Below are 15,828 nucleotides of genomic sequence, written 5' to 3' on the forward strand. Positions count from 1 at the left end.
TATTAGCATCTACTAAAATTAAATACGTATTGTCCAACCACCCCATAATTTCCCCCCAACTGGGAAAATTTTAATAGATTAAAATTAAAAAAGCTTAAAAATTAACATTAACATTATCCCTCAAAATTGTTTTTTAAAAACAATAATTTTTGCCAAGCCTATGCATAGTATATGATACACAGATATGAACTTGACTGGTCAAGACTATGGTATTTAGAAGAAATAAGGCTAAAATCTTGATTAATAGGGTGTCTAATGAATTTGCTGACAAATATTTCTTGTTTTCTGTGTTTCACCTTAATCTGATCTGTGAGTTTTTTCATGACAAGGTTATTACATACTTCAGTGCACCATGCTAAAGTAGCAGATAGAGCCCTTCTTTCCACCAGTGAGCTAAGGCCAATTTTCCTGCCATTGGAGAACATTTTTTTTTATTAACAAGAATGAACAGGGCTTGGTCTAATTGAGGGCATAGACAAGAAAGTCAATTAATATGTGCTGCTGTCTGGAGGACCCACTACAAATGACTCAATTTTGTGCTTTAGAGTAAGTGAACAAAGGCTATTTGGGAAAAGAAAGATTAAATGTTCTCCATTTATTTGACAAGTGTGCTATAGTTCAGTTTAGATTATTTATGATTTTTGGATTATACTGATAAATGTTCTATAGCAGGTTCTCTAAAGGCACTAGTGCCTTGTTAATAGAAGACCTCATAGCTACACTCTGCCACTACTAAATCCTTTCTAAGAGGAAGATAGTACCATTTTTGTGTGTGTGTATGGATGAGAAATAAGTGATTCAGTTAATTTCTGCTAAAGATGTCTCCCTGTGAATGTATATAAGTAAACTAAAAAAGGCTTTTGGGGAAAACTAAAATCTGTGTTTTCATTACACTAATTGATTTTTTTTCCTTTTTATTTTGCAGCAACGCTCCTCTTGCTTTTTCATCCAAAGTATGTTATATTAAGTTTCGTGAATCATCGAGTGTTGGTGTGGCCCAGCATCTAACTAACACCGTTTTTATTGATAGAGCTCTGATAGTCGTACCCTGTGCAGAAGGTTGGTATTTCAGACATTCTTCTTTCATGTTGGTCTTTGTCCTGTATGTTGATTGCCTTTAGTTTTCCTAAAAACTGGCAAGTAACTGATGCTCTTGTTTTTATTTTTTCCCCTCATCTTTTTGAAAGCAAAATTTTAGATTTGAAGAAGGTAAAAAGAATAAACTATTAATAAAAGAAGTAAAAATATGTTGGCTATGCTTTTAAACATCTTTTGTATACATTTAGCTGTAACTATGCGTGAGCAAAATTAATATGTTAATTTAAATTAGTAGTTTTATTCTGGTTTTCCATACTTGTATAAGAAAATACTTGAAAAAACTTTATAAAATAAGACTGCTCTCCTCCAGTTTGATCCACATGGGCAAACCCTCATGCCTATCCAGAGTCTACATTGACATCAGTGTGCTCCTGCAAAGGTGAGGGAGTCTCCCTGCACAGATCAGATTGCAGTTCAGGGTCTAACTGTGCTTTTGTTTGTTGTTGTTTTTAAAAAGTTTAGTAATCCTTTTAGTAGACTTCTTAAATTATAACATCAGTTAAGCTGCAACTTAGTTCGGGCCCAGATTTTTAAAGGCATATATAGGAATTGCTGCACTCAGCATTGCAATACCTAACTAGTTTAGAAATCCGTCTCTTTTTCTAGTGAGATTTAGGCACTTTGGAGCCTAAATCCTTCAGAAAATGAGACTGAGACTTCTAAATGAGTTAGGCATTGTAGTGCTGAGTGCAGCAATGCCTATATGCATTTTAAAATCTGAGCCTTAAGCTAATTTTTAGATAGATTATTTAATCAAATCTTTCAAGACATCTTCAGAACTGGACTGTCATCAGGAATTCCAGTTCTAATGTTAAGTACACACATGACTAAGTATTTTGTCAATTTGGGTTTCTCCAATAGAAATATTTTCAATGTTTATGGTTCCATTTACTACTTGAATATAAAATGTTTGAGTTACTAGTTAAGCGCTTTGCAAATTGTGGTCTTGATACTGCAGTCTGATGCACCTAGGCAGATCCCTGCACATAGGCAGAGCCCCATTGACTTCATTGGGATGCCATTTGGCATTTAGGCCAGGTCTACACTTAAAATTTAGATCAACATAGCTACTTTGCTCAGGGGTTTGAAAAATCCACACTTCTAAGCACCATAGCTATGCTGGCCTAATCCACTGTGAAGATGCAGTTAGGTTCCATCAATCTAGCAACTGCCACTCAGGGAGATGGATTACCTATAGTGACAGGTAAAACTCATTCCATCACTGTAGGAATAGTGTCTACATTATGGCACTATAGCAGCATAGGCATAGTGCCATAGCTATGTGCTTTAGTGACTATAGTATAGATAAGCTCCAAGTGTCCGTCCACATAGATCAGATTGTAGGATCTGGGCCATAAGTCCATAGAAATCATTTTCTTAAACCAGTGGAATGCAACCATCTTTAAGTGTGCATACCCGCTGTCTTACCTTGCACAGGAAATCAGAGTGAGCTAATGATAATCTGCAAAGCTAATACATCTGTTGAATTCCACCACTAACCAAATAGTTAATAAATCTTAATTGATCTTTTAAAAAAAATACTGTTTGGCTCCACAAAGTCTATTTTTGGCTTCCTTGGGTTTGTTAACAGTATCCCCAGAAAGCCTTATTTGGCACAGCAGACATACCAAGAGTTGTTGCTTGAGTTCTGTGCCTACAGAATGATCCGTACTGGGATGTCTGTAGCAAACTCAACAGAGCAAGCAGACTTTCATGGATCCTTGAAAATATTTCTTTTAAAGGTTATTTAAATCTTATTTATGTGCTAACTACACCCACAACTATGTTCATTTGGGCATAGAGCACATATTGCTGAGCTTCATGGAGTATAGGTTTTGATTTTTTACATTTACCTTTAAGTCAGGGAGAAAAGAATAATACTGTATCCAATTGAAACTGCAAAAGGAATTCAGGTAGGCAGAATATATCTGATGAGAGTTGATACACTTGAAAAGGTCCCACAAGATCATTCAGCAGGATGATCGGGAACAAATTTAGTTTTTATGTCTCATCTAGAAGACTCAAACACTGGTTCAGTACTGCCATAGAGGGAAGATTGCTTCCTAATGAATCAACACCACTTCCTGGGTTTTCCTTGTGATGGGGTCACAGTTTGAGGTGGCATGGCAGCAGGCAGGTGAATTTTTCAGTGTCTCTTGGTGATATCTAATAATGGAGGAAGAATACAACAAAAGTTATGAGAACACATTTTTTACCTCCCCAATCATGTTCAACCCATTTCATAGCTGACAGAGGCAATCTGAAAGTAGGACTATTATTGTATAGCAGTTTGTTTACAAGTCACTGTGGACTCTACAGGAAAATACGGAGCTTGTGTACAGCTAACTGAACATATGATTGGGTTGTGGGACAAACCCACTTGAAAATTTCACACCATAAATATGCTGTTCCTATGCAACTTTATTACAGAACCATTCATGTTAGTTTGAAAATACTATCTGTATTGACGATAGTTTAACTTTCCAAGGAAATGTGTGTTGATATATATGGCTCTGGAGAACACAGTGCAATATTTGGTGATATAGCTGTAAACGTGATTGGTAAGGTATACTATGGGCTGCTAAAGCAGTAACAGCTGTGTTCTACTGTCAAGTTTAAATTCTGCCGTTGGCCAAAAGTGCCATTACTGAAAGGCTTGGTGTACAGAAATAAAGCTTGATGGGATAGAAAAGAGAAAAGGGTACAGAAAGCTTGGTTTAAAAAAACAAACAAATTTAGAATGCCTTTCAACAGTGCAACCTCAGTAGTGAGTGATGAAGGAACCCCTAAGCATTGAAAATAATGTTCATTTTATAATGTTCACATATGTACTTCACCATTGCTACTTTATTAACCAAAAATGTTATTTTAAATGAAGTAAAATTTCATTGCACTGTCAAAATGTTACCCTTTCCTTTGTTTGTGCATCACAGGTTTTCTTTTTTTGTTTGTTTGTTTGTTTGTTTTAAATGTTATACCTTTAGAAAGCAAAGGTTGAAACATAACAAAGATGTTGCCCTAACCATCATTCTAAACTTTATGTCCACATTTTCTGGTAGATGGATTTTGACTATTAATTTGGTTTTGTATGTTTTCTCTGTGTGATATTTGTGCATTATTAGATGACTAGACTGGCCAAGGCAGACCTGTTACACTTGCCTGAGTTAGGCATTGTTTGCCATGCCACTAAACCTGCCGTCAAGTGAAACCTTCGTGGGGGGAAATGAGATCGAAGTCTGGCCCGCTGAAGATGGACGCCCTGTCTCTGTTTTTATTTTTTATTTTGCTTTTCTTTCTTTTCTTTTTATTTTGTCCCTTTTTTTGTTTTGTTTTTTGTTTTTGCTGAATCTCTTTCACTTCTACTTGTGAACTGGTTCTTCAATTCTGTAAAAATGGTGTTTCTTAAAGGGTTGAATGATGTGTCATTTTAAAGTAGACTTTCTGAAGCTGTTTATGAGGGTGGTGGATGGTATATATACCGAGTGTTGAATTAGGTCAGCTAAATTCTCTGTTGTAAACTAGGGATAAACACTGCCTTAGAGATATGTTTTAGCATCTTAATTCAACTATGACAGGCAGATCAATATATGATGTCTGAGGACTAAAATAGTGATAAAGATATTTCAGCTCTCAGATGTGTGTGTTCCTCCTTAGACCATATTTTCAAAAGTACATGTCTCTGAAAAAGCCAGCTGAAACTTTCTTTCTTATTACTTCTTTCTTAAGAATCTAGCTTTTCCGAACAAAGTCATGGATTTTAATCAGTCTCTTTCCCACGATCAGAAGCAGTTTCATTTTAAGCTGTATAACCAGCACAGCACAAGGTTTTTGTATTAATTTTTAATATGAAGAAGTTAAGATATCTATTTTGGAATGACTCTTGAGAAAATTCTGAACATTCTAGAATTTTTATTCACTGTGGGTGAAATTCTAACTCCATTGATGTTAACGGAGGTTTAGCCATTGACTTCAGTGGGGTCGGGATTTCATGTATTACTTTTCTTTAAGAAAAACCTTTACCACACGTTGGTGTAAATGGATTCTGAGGCCTTGATTGGAGAGTGTTTTGTCAGATATGTTGTCTTTTAACATTGCTATCTGTGGGAAGGTGGAAAAAACTTTTTTTTTTTTTTTTTTTTGAGGTACGGGGGTGTTGTTATGTTGTTTTTTTAACCTTTACACGCTAGAATGGCATTCTCATTTAGATGCAACAGAAAGGGATTTTCTAAGAAATGGTTTCATCCATAAGTTTGTAGTTCCCAGTGATTAAACATACTAGGAAAATAATTTATTCTTCTAATCTCCAGCTTAGATATGAGCATAAAGTGTCTTTGATTGAAGATACTTGTTCATCACTGAAGCGGGTTTTTTTTCTTTCTTTCTTTTTTTTTTTTTTTTTTTTAAATCATCCAGCAGTTTATAGTACAAAACACAAGGAAACTGATCCCTTCTGAACACTTGTCACAAGATTCCATCCTCATGCTAATACACTATAATTTTACTGGTATCAGGCCTAATCGTTATTTACACTAAGGCCACTTTACATTGCTCTGGCAAGCCATGTCTGCCCTACAGAGCCAATGCTATCATAGCTGTGCTGGCATAGCTCTTTTGTGAACTTGCAGGGCACATTGATAGAAGGCGTTTTCTCCATGTGTAAGAGCATCACCTCCCTGAACAACATTCTAACAAAAGCATTTTTCTGTCAGCATAGTTGTATCTACACTGGGGCTTTTGACAGCATACCTATGTTGCTAGGAGATGGGGATTTTTCACACTTCTGACCCAAATAGTTATGCCAGTATAAATGTGAAGTGTAGATCAAGCCGCTGATCCACTGAAGTATCTTAAAATGGATATAAAAGTAATTTACACCCCACTTAAAAGGTCCCTTTGTAACAGTATAAAGGGGCCTTATTGCAAATGAGAATCAGATCTGTCATTTATTATTGAATACTGAAAGGTCATTAAAACCATTTTAAGGCACCGGCATACATTGAAATAAGTCAAGAAATTGAACTATGAAGTTGAAATGATACACTTTTTAAATAAATACATATATTTGGGGAAAGCATTTCAGTTCAACTTTTAAGGATTGACTTCACCCATCCCATAGCAATATGCATTAAGAAAAACATACAAGCCTTAAACCTGATGTTAAACAGATGTCAGATTGTGCAATAGGCTAAATGTTGTTTATATTTTTTCTGGGTTTGTATTCCTTTTTTATAAAAAAGATTAAAGAAGGTATAAAATATATATTTACTCAAGAACATAACCGGTTCCTTATTAGCTCTTAAATTGATTTTTAATACTAAATAATCTGATCAGCTTTTTACTAAAGTTCCGTTGGAAAAAAAATGGAAGTTTTTTTGTGGGAAATTTCTGAAATTTCTAAACTGTTTCCATTTTTCGGGGTTCTAAACTGATTCATTTTTTGGGACAGTTTCCACAGCATTTTACTGTGGGAAATTTTTGTTGAATATTTTTGAGCATGAGTTTGATTTTAAAAAATCAGTGAAAATATTGAAGAAACATCTGCAGAACCCAGATGTTGATAATTTTTCATGAAAAGATCATCTTTGAGAAAAAGGCACTTTTTTTTTTTTAAGTAAAACTGTGTGGAAAAACTTTGACCAGCTCTACTTAATTTTTTTTAACATAGGTGAGAAAGCAAAAGTATTAGGGAAATGTCAATAAAAATTTCAATTTAAAATGCATGGTATCCACCTGGCAGACTGCTATAATAATTTACCTTATGTGATCATGAGTCAGCAAGTTACTTTAGCATGTACCTAACTAAATGTATGAATAGTCCCAGTGACTTCAGTGGCATTGTTCTTACGCTTGAAGTCTTGGCACATGCTTAAGTACCTTTCTGAACTGATGACCCTCATTCAACTAAATATTTAAGCATGTTCTAAATTCAGTCCCTATTCAACAAAGCACGTCAGCATGTTAAGCATCTACTTAAAGTTAAGTATATGTTTAAGTGCTTGCAGAATAGGGATAGATTTAAGTGCATGCTTAAATTAGGCATGTGCTTAAGTTTATTGTGGGGACTACATTAGAATGCAGTGTTACTATCTTTAGCTTCCTGTAGGTGGATCCACCCATGTAAAGTTCCATTGACTTTGTGGGATTTTATGTAGGTGCCACATGTAAACACAGGAGGATATCTCCGCAGGATTAGGGCCTTATTGATCTGTAATATGGACCTTCATGGTTAGTTCATGTTTCAACAGCACTTTAAAAACATAAATTACGATTTCCCCAAAATCAGCTGTGTAAATGTATACCTAATTTGCATGCACAGTTACTGTGGTTATGTATCTAAATATCTGTTTAGATGCATAACTGACAATTTGTGCAAGCAAATACCTGCTTTTTCATGAGGAGTCACGCAAATCCGGCATTATAACTTCACATGCTATTGCATGTCTAATTTTAAAACAAAGCCTGCAAAGTGCTGTATTCCTTCTAAATACAATTTTGGCTTTAGATCAGATATGTTTTTAAAAAGTTACGGAAGAAGTTACTGTGAAGATAATTTTCAGACCCTAACTATTTTATTTTATTTTATTTTTCTCTTTAAGATAGCAATGTGGCTTGATCTGTTGTACATTATGGACCAAAGTTTCACAGAATTTATCTTAAAGTTAAATAGCTGTGTTTGATTAATAGGAATACAACATAAATTCTAGATGAAATTGTGTGTGTGTGTGTGTGTTTTTTTTTTTTTTTTAAATTTCTTTCATTCCACATCTATTCCCATTAAAATGGATTTTATTTAGATTTATTTTCTTTTGGACAGAGCAACTCAAATCTATTCTAGAGCTGCAAATTGTGGTGCATATTTTCAAAACATTCTTATAGTCGGATAACTCCCGTGGGCTTTAATGGGAATTGCACTGCCAAAACTTTGCATAGTGCTTTGAAAATTTACCTCATATTTTACTTTTAAATCAGGAGTCCTTTTGTATGTATTCATTATAAACTCCTGAAGTTAGAGATCTGTAATGAAAATGTATGTGCAAATTGTAGTAGTACCAGACGGGTACTGTTCTAGTACTTATAAAGTACTCAGTATTGTAGAAAGCCATAAACACCTCTAAAATGCATGAGGTAATGTATGAGGGCTGTTTTATGGTTACTTTGGCAATTTGGAGCAGATTAGGAAGTCCTTAATTATTTCGTGTGATTAGGAATTCTCTGGCAGTTTTTCAGTTCACTGTTTCTATTTTGTGGTGATTTAATTCCCTTAAATTGGAAATCAGTATTTGCATTTAGTAAATCGTTTAAATAGTACAGAATTTAATGCTCTGAAGATTTCTTAGTCCAGCATTTTTGTTATAACTATACATATAACCATCATTCATTTTATTCAGATGAGAAATTATTTTAATAAACTGTTGGCATGACAACAGGGGGAGTTTGTTAGTCACAGTTGGAATATATATTTTTTTATGAAAGTGTAGTGCATTTAGAAGGGAAACATAATTGAGCAACTATCTCAGTATATTTACAATTAGGTGACAAGAGACTTAAGTCTCTTGTCGTCCCAGTTACATTGAGACAACCTAGAAAGAGAAACAGTGTAGGTCTTTTTTTTTTTTTTTTTCCCCTGTTGACTCTACCTGCAGTACAGAGTTTGTATGGGGTCATTGGTAATTTTTGTATTTTATTTATTTATTTATTTTATTTTTATTTTATTTTATTTTATTATCAAAAGCAGGTAGCAGCCGTAAAAGAAAAGGGACAGATTTCAATTAGCACATTTTTTTTTTTAACTAATTTGGTTATTTGCCATTTCTGGGGATTAAACTTTAAAAAATGTTCTTCTTTTCTGTATCTGATGTTCTGTGTGCTATTAGTGATGCAGCCTACACGAACGGTTGTCATGTGTAACACAACTTTCGATCACCGCGAAAACACCGCCCTGGGAAAGCGTCCATGCTTGATATCGTTTGGTTCATGAACATTAAGTTTCCAGTACAGGTGACCCATAGCTCAAAGTGTTAAATAATTGTCTACATTATTCAGTTTTTAAAATAATCCATTAATGAGATTGCTAGTCTTTGAAGTTTTGCTCACTTTTGTTTTTCCTAGTAGAGCAGGGTAAAAGGAAAAACTTAAGTTCTTATTTGTTTTTTGTAAGGATCTGGTAGATAGATTCATTTTTCTTTACTATTTTTTTTAAGTGCAAGGGTAAATTGTAAAATCATAAAAAGAATAACATTGGTTTGTTGTTCAAACTCTCTCTAACACTTCCATTTGCTTCTCCAGGTAAAATCCCAGATGAAGCCAAAGCCCTCTCTTTATTGGCTCCTGCTCCTACTATGACAAGCCTGATGCCTGGTGCAGGGTTGCTTCCTATACCCACACCAACTCCTCTGACTACAGTAAGTAAAATTTAATCTCTTTGACTTGGAGTTAATAAACTGTTCTGTTTCTTCTAGCTCCCTCCTTCAGCCCAACCAAGAATTCTCCCCTTCTGGGTTGAGAGAAAAGGAATAGCCCAGTCCCATGACATCACACCCTGCCTAATAAGTCAGTGAAGACACTTAATCCCACTGTCTTGATTTTTCTCAAGAGGTCAGGCTAGAGTATGGCCAGCACATTCACTGTTTTTCTTTGTTTCCAAATTCCTATTCTGCAAAGTACTGGGCTAGATTCTCTTTGATTACGTCCATCTTAGTTGGATGTATATAAATAGGGGCAAAATCTGACCCAATGCATATACTACCAACCGCTCCCCTTCCCCAAATAATAATAATAAGGTTTAAAATACTAGAGTTAAACACATTCAATCCTTTGGAAGGCTAGAATGCCACATTAGGATACTCAAGCACACTTCCTCCAGTGACTGGGGCTGTTGCATGTTGGCCTCAAAATGCTATCACTGCAAAAAGAATGGAGGCTTTTATATTCTCTAGCTTCTACTTATTGCATATTCAACTTCCCTTCTGTTTCTGCTAACCCTTTCTGGCAGCAACAGGCTACCATCCCCCTTCCCTCTCCACCAGGAACGGCAGAATAAACAGACCTTCCTTCAACAAAACTGGGCTTAATGGGTCTTCCCTCTGTTCCCCTGTCATCAGCCCCACGTTATTTGAGGAAATGGGGCCTTGAGCTACTGACCTTGCTGCAGCTCCGCATTCACCAGAACTGTTGTTGGTACCATCCTAGATTTCTGCATTGTGCATTTGACAGCACCACTACAGACACTGGCAACAACAGTGTTCCCTTGAATGGCTCCTCAGCAAACCCTGTTACTGGCATCATTACCAACACCTTCAACTTCTTGGTTTGATATTGGTCAAACCTCTAGAAGAAATGAACATTCTAAGGTCTCTTCCTCATACACAAAATGGCATAAGAAAAGCAGGCTTGGCTAAGGGCTCAGGCAATAGTTTCAGAAACACTGGAAAGGACCCTTTTCTTCCTTCTGGTAAGCATTATTCCTTTTTAGAATATGGTGATTTCTGCCTTATTAGTCCTTGTAGACCATGTGAATATTCATAAAGAAGCAGTAGTCATCAAGCCACTAGTTTGACATGCATCATAGACTCATACTGACCTTCTGCAAACTAATATGCACAGTCTGACACCGGCTCACCCTAGTAGTTGTATAAGGGACACTGTAGTGTTTTTAAAATGTTCCTTTTAAAAAGAAAAGACAAAATTCCTGCAAAATTATTAATAGTTGAATCCTTTTGTAATTTCCTGTAAACAGTACCCATCCTCGTGGACATCCCAGGGAAATTTATTAGTCAAAAATGTTGTTACTGATACTTCAACCCCTTGTGCCCATAAATGCCCCTGCTCCAGCCATAAATAATCCACTGTTTGGATTTTGAACCAGCTTAATCTAATCACGTAGCACAAATTACCCCTGTTTATTATAAGTCATCTTCCAGAAGTTAACTATTCAGTTTATCTGTGCTCTTGGAATTTAGCCAAGAGAACCTATTGAACTTTTAGCATTTTTAATAATTTTTTAGAATCTCTGCCCAATTCTACTCTCAGAATTTTCTGTTATTAAAGTAATTCAGGAAGAATTTAAAAGACACATTGAGCAGTACTAAAATAAATACAGGTACTAATTTTTATAGCACTTAGAATGATAGAATAGACCTACTGTTTAGACTGTTCAGGAGTTATGACATTTGTTATACATACTTCTTCAGTAGCAAGGAACTTGCTTTGTTCTTTGTGGAGAAGACAATGCTTAGATTTGGACTCAACTAGTCAACTGATTTTACTAACCACATAATGTTATGGCATCTGTCATGTGAGAGATCACTTCCATATTTTGGAAATTGAAGGCATTATTCCACTTTGCTGCAGAAAATGACTGACTAAATTTAAATTATAAATTATTTTCCTTACAAAAATATTGTTGAAGATAAATGGTAAAGAAATTTTGTCCAGAGGATATTGGCTTGCATAACCTGTTGTATGCCTTTTCCACTTCTCTCATTCAATTAAAAGCTTAGCTAACCTTTCCTTTGAGTGGATGGATGTACCGTATATACTCGATCATAAGCTGGTTCATTTATAAGCTGCCCCCCCACCCCAAAGATGGAGAAGTAAAAATGGAAATTTTTTATGACGCGTTCATGACCCCCTATAATTCAGGGGTCGGCAAACTTTGGCTCCTGGGGCTATCAAGATAAGCTGCTAGCGGGCAGAGACGCTTTGTTTACCTTGAGTGTCCACAGGCACGGAGGTCAACCTGAGTAAATAAACTGTCCCGGCCCGCCAGCTGCTTACCCTAACGGGCCGGGACAGCAACTGGTGGGGAAATTTGGGGGGGGGGGGGGGGGGGGGGGGGGTCATGGGAGAAGCTGGAGGTCAGGAGAGTAACCCCTGTGACCACCCCACACATGACCCTAGCCCAGGACCCCCACACTCTCCCCATCCCATCTCTTCCACCTTAGCTGGGATGGGTCAGGGGAGGATGTCTCTGGCCTGGCCGCAGCCTGCTCTGGCGGGGGGGGGCTGGGCGGCGTGGCCACAGCCTGCCAGCCCCAGAGCAGCAGCTGCCTCAGAGGCTGGGGGGAGAGCAGCGTGGCCAGAAGCGGAGAGACTCTGGCCCCGCCTCTTTCCTTCTGGCTCTGCTGCCTCTCCCTGCCCACCTCTCCCGCTCTATACCTGTTCATAAGCTGACCCCTTTCTCTGATGCTTCCCTTTTTTACTAAAAAAAAATTCGGCTTATGAACGAGTATATATGGTAGTTTGTTTAGAAAACATGCAGATTAGGAAAGTAAACACACCTATCAAAACCAGGAAACTTCTAACCCCTTGCTTCAGGCTTTGCATATTCCAACTTTATTATCTTCCCTTGTCATTCAGTCTAAGCAAGGCAAATATTTCTCAGTCAGAGATTTAATCTCCCCCCACCCCCCCAGCTTACGAATTCTTATAAAGGCCAAGGAGGCAACCATCTGTCAAATCTTTGTTTCAGTCGTTCTCTTGCATGCTAATAAGGAACATAAGGTAAAAAAATGAGGTTCAGCATTTCGTGGTGGATTGCGACTCTTTTCAAAGACCTCTAATGTTTCTGTCACTGGGAAATAGCCTTCTCCAGTGTGTAGTGAGTTCCTGGTGACAAGGATGTAATGTGTTGCACTAGGTCACAATTTTGTAGTGTGATGAGTGCCCTCTTCTGATGCAGGGGCTCTTGGCTTCCCTCCAGAACCAATTGGAGTTGAGGGTGATGAGCACTTTGCAGGATCAGGCCCTTAGAGCAGGGGTAGTCAATTATTTTTTGTCAGGGTCTAAATTTCTTGGTCAAGGTATAGTCAAGGTCCAGACTCCAGAGAAAAATAATAACAATAATGATAATAAGTAAATAAAAAGATTATGGAATGTGTTCAAAAGCATCTGGCGGTCCGGATTGGGCTACCCCTGCCTTAGAGCCATCTGGCATATTAATTAATAGGTTTGGATCCACTTTAATTCCCCTGTAAGTGGATGGATGTAAATGTGGATGTTTTAATATATTTTAAGAACATTTCTCATCAACACCGATGTGGTTGTTGTGTTGTTTCAGTTTTAAAGATTTGTTTTTAATACTGTCAGTGTATGTTTGGGAAACTAGATTTGCTGTAAATAGCACTAAGGTACTTTCAGACTCGTGTATGAGAGAAGACCATTATTCTGAGAATTTTTATCTCTGGTAGTTTACAGACTAAAATGAAAAGGGTTTCCAGTCCCCAAAAGTGTATTTATTTTTCCATTGCAAGTTCAGATTAGATCATAATACATATAGTACCACCAGAAAATATTGACCTTTTATATGCCAGATAAAGGACTGACAGTTGGGCTTGTGTAAAGCATTTGACAATATTTGATGTTTGTTTAGAAAAATTGTAGTTCTGTATTCCTTATGGATTCTCCAGAAGGTAAAAGGAGTGAATACAAAGCCAAAGTGAGCTGCTGTTTGCCAGTGAATACGTTTTGGCACAAGAGGAAAGGGTGAAATTTGGTGCCAGTGACATAAAACTGGAGAATCATTAAATTTACACTAAAACTCATGATTTCCATTCTGGAATTAGGAAAATAGTGATTTATACATGATCTTAGAAAATACGTCATCCCTGCATTTTGAAAAAGGAGCAGATCTTAACTACTTGTGTTTACATTACATCTTAATGGAGAGTGTGTCTGATGGAGCAACTCCTCCCATTTCTCCATTTATAATCCTATATATAATTGTGCAGCATGCTTACATGGAATGCTAGTATTAGAAAAGTCTCAGGTACTTTAATTGTTTTTAAAAGCAATTAGTGTTTTGTCTGTTTTGGAAAAAATAAGTAATTATCTCCTGCTCTTTGTTTCATTTCTTTCTGTCATCTGTCCTGTTTCCCACTCTTTCCCCCAGTCAGTTACATGTGTTTCTCTTTTGCCTGATCTCCCTACATGTGCTTTGTTGCTGCCTGTTCGTCTTTGTTATGGGCATATGCTGTTTGGCCTTTTGGTTCATTTCTCTGCTCCCCTGCAGGCTGGTCCTCCGTTTCCAGAGGTACACTGCCTGGTGGTCCTCTTCCCCACCTGCCTGTTTCCTTTGTTCCCTGAACATTTTTCACGTGGTGAAGGGCTCCCTGCACCTCTCATGCTAGTGCATGGCAGTTCCATTCCCTGAGAGCTATTACTCTTTACTTTCCTCCTCCTCTTTTTTCTTATATTGCAGTAGCCCCTGTGGATGTAGCTAGGCTGGCACATCTTTGTTTTTAGACACCGGGACCCATGTAGAAGCAATTGGAAATAAGGAGGAAGTGGTACCATGTTACTTACCACGTCTCTGTTGCCTACCAGCTAGTCCTTTACATTCCACAGAATTACTACATTATGCTGTTCGAATGCTAGAATTCCAGATTTTCCACCAGCATAAGGAATATGAAAATCTAGCAATTGTCAAGATACTTGTTAAAATCACTTTGGAATTCAATTGTGTGTATGTACGTAAGGGAAAGCGTGATAGTTATTTGAATTGTTGGATTTTTAAAACCTAATCTCTCTCAATCTACCAGAGATAGAAACAACTGCTATATACTTGCTATGGAATTCTATTTTTCCAGTGGTACATGGTGTTCATTTACCTCTCTGGTGTTGCACAAGATCTATGACTGATCCTCAAGACTAATGCTACTTCTGTAGTTCTGGACCAGGACTGAATAAGAAATATTTAGACCTCAGCCAGTTTAGGTCCCTCTCTGAGCTTTCACATTAGCAGTGGGTCCAAGTTAGAAAAGCTTTAGGCTGAGATTTCAAAGCCACGCAGGGTATTTGGATGCTCATTTTCCTTTAAAATGAAGGAGAATGGAGTGTCCAGTTACTCCCATTGGGCTCTCCATAGCGCCTGTAAACATTGCAGCCAAAGCATTAATCATAAGAAACTCCTTCGTTGAGCAATATTAGTCTTTCCTCCCCCAATTTGTCAGTTTTTATATTAATCTGGGAAAAAGACTCAAATCTAATCACGTGTTTCACAAAAGAAAATGTAGACTGGTCTCTTTCTCTATAAGACTTGGGAGGGAATTATGTCATTCTTGGCAGCATAGCTATGGAATTCTTGTTTATTGTCTCATGCTAGGAAGGTGCAGTAGACACAAAGTAGAAAGTTGCCTTTTCCCTAGATGCCAGTTCTACGTTTATTAATATCATGGACATAAATGTTCATGTTTTTATGTTCTGCAGGGGAATTCTGCCATTACCTTTCAGTTTGATTATGCTATAGCATCACTGGCCAAAAAGCTTAAGCAAGACGGTTAGTGGCCATATTTTGGAACATTTAATATATGAGAGGCTAGATTTGGGGGATAGAATTTTTGCAAGGTGAGAGTTTAACTGTAAAAAATATTGTCTGTTTGTACTGAATTTATATTTTGTTTTTTACTTGGATGTACTTGGGATAAAAGCCTTGCTGGGACACACAATCTCCCATTTGTTTATAAATCATGGTTTTTTTTGTTTGTTTGTTTGTTTTTTTAGCTTAGTGTTTCACTTGGCACGTTGGGAGCTATACCAGCAGCAGCATTGGACCCTAATATTACAGCACTTGGAGAAATACCACAGCCACCAATTATGGGAAATGTGGATCCTTCCAAAATTGATGAAATTAGGAGAACAGTCTACGTTGGAAATCTGAATTCTCAGGTACCGTCCTTTTTGTCAAATTTGAAATGTTAAAGCAAGATGTAGTTTTTAGCCCAGGGGTGGGCA

The 15,828-nt window shown here is 37.1% G+C and overlaps 1 protein-coding gene across 9 annotated transcripts in view; it reads left to right on the plus strand.

The window, feature by feature from the left end:
- SREK1 (splicing regulatory glutamic acid and lysine rich protein 1) overlaps nt 1-15,828 on the plus strand; it is a 58,478-nt gene that overhangs the window by 12,766 nt on the left and 29,884 nt on the right. For 4 of the 9 annotated variants that reach the window (XM_037902926.2, XM_027821475.3, XM_043546450.1 and 1 more), the window contains exons 2-4: nt 926-1,059; nt 9,385-9,500; nt 15,598-15,762. In XM_037902926.2, coding sequence (XP_037758854.1) covers nt 926-1,059; nt 9,385-9,500; nt 15,598-15,762 — 415 coding nt within the window. The other 5 variants (XM_043546455.1, XM_043546453.1, XM_043546452.1 and 2 more) reach the window with 5 other exon arrangements.

This window comes from Chelonia mydas, chromosome 5 (genome assembly GCF_015237465.2).
Source record: "Chelonia mydas isolate rCheMyd1 chromosome 5, rCheMyd1.pri.v2, whole genome shotgun sequence".
NCBI classification, from domain to species: Eukaryota; Metazoa; Chordata; order Testudines; family Cheloniidae; genus Chelonia; species Chelonia mydas.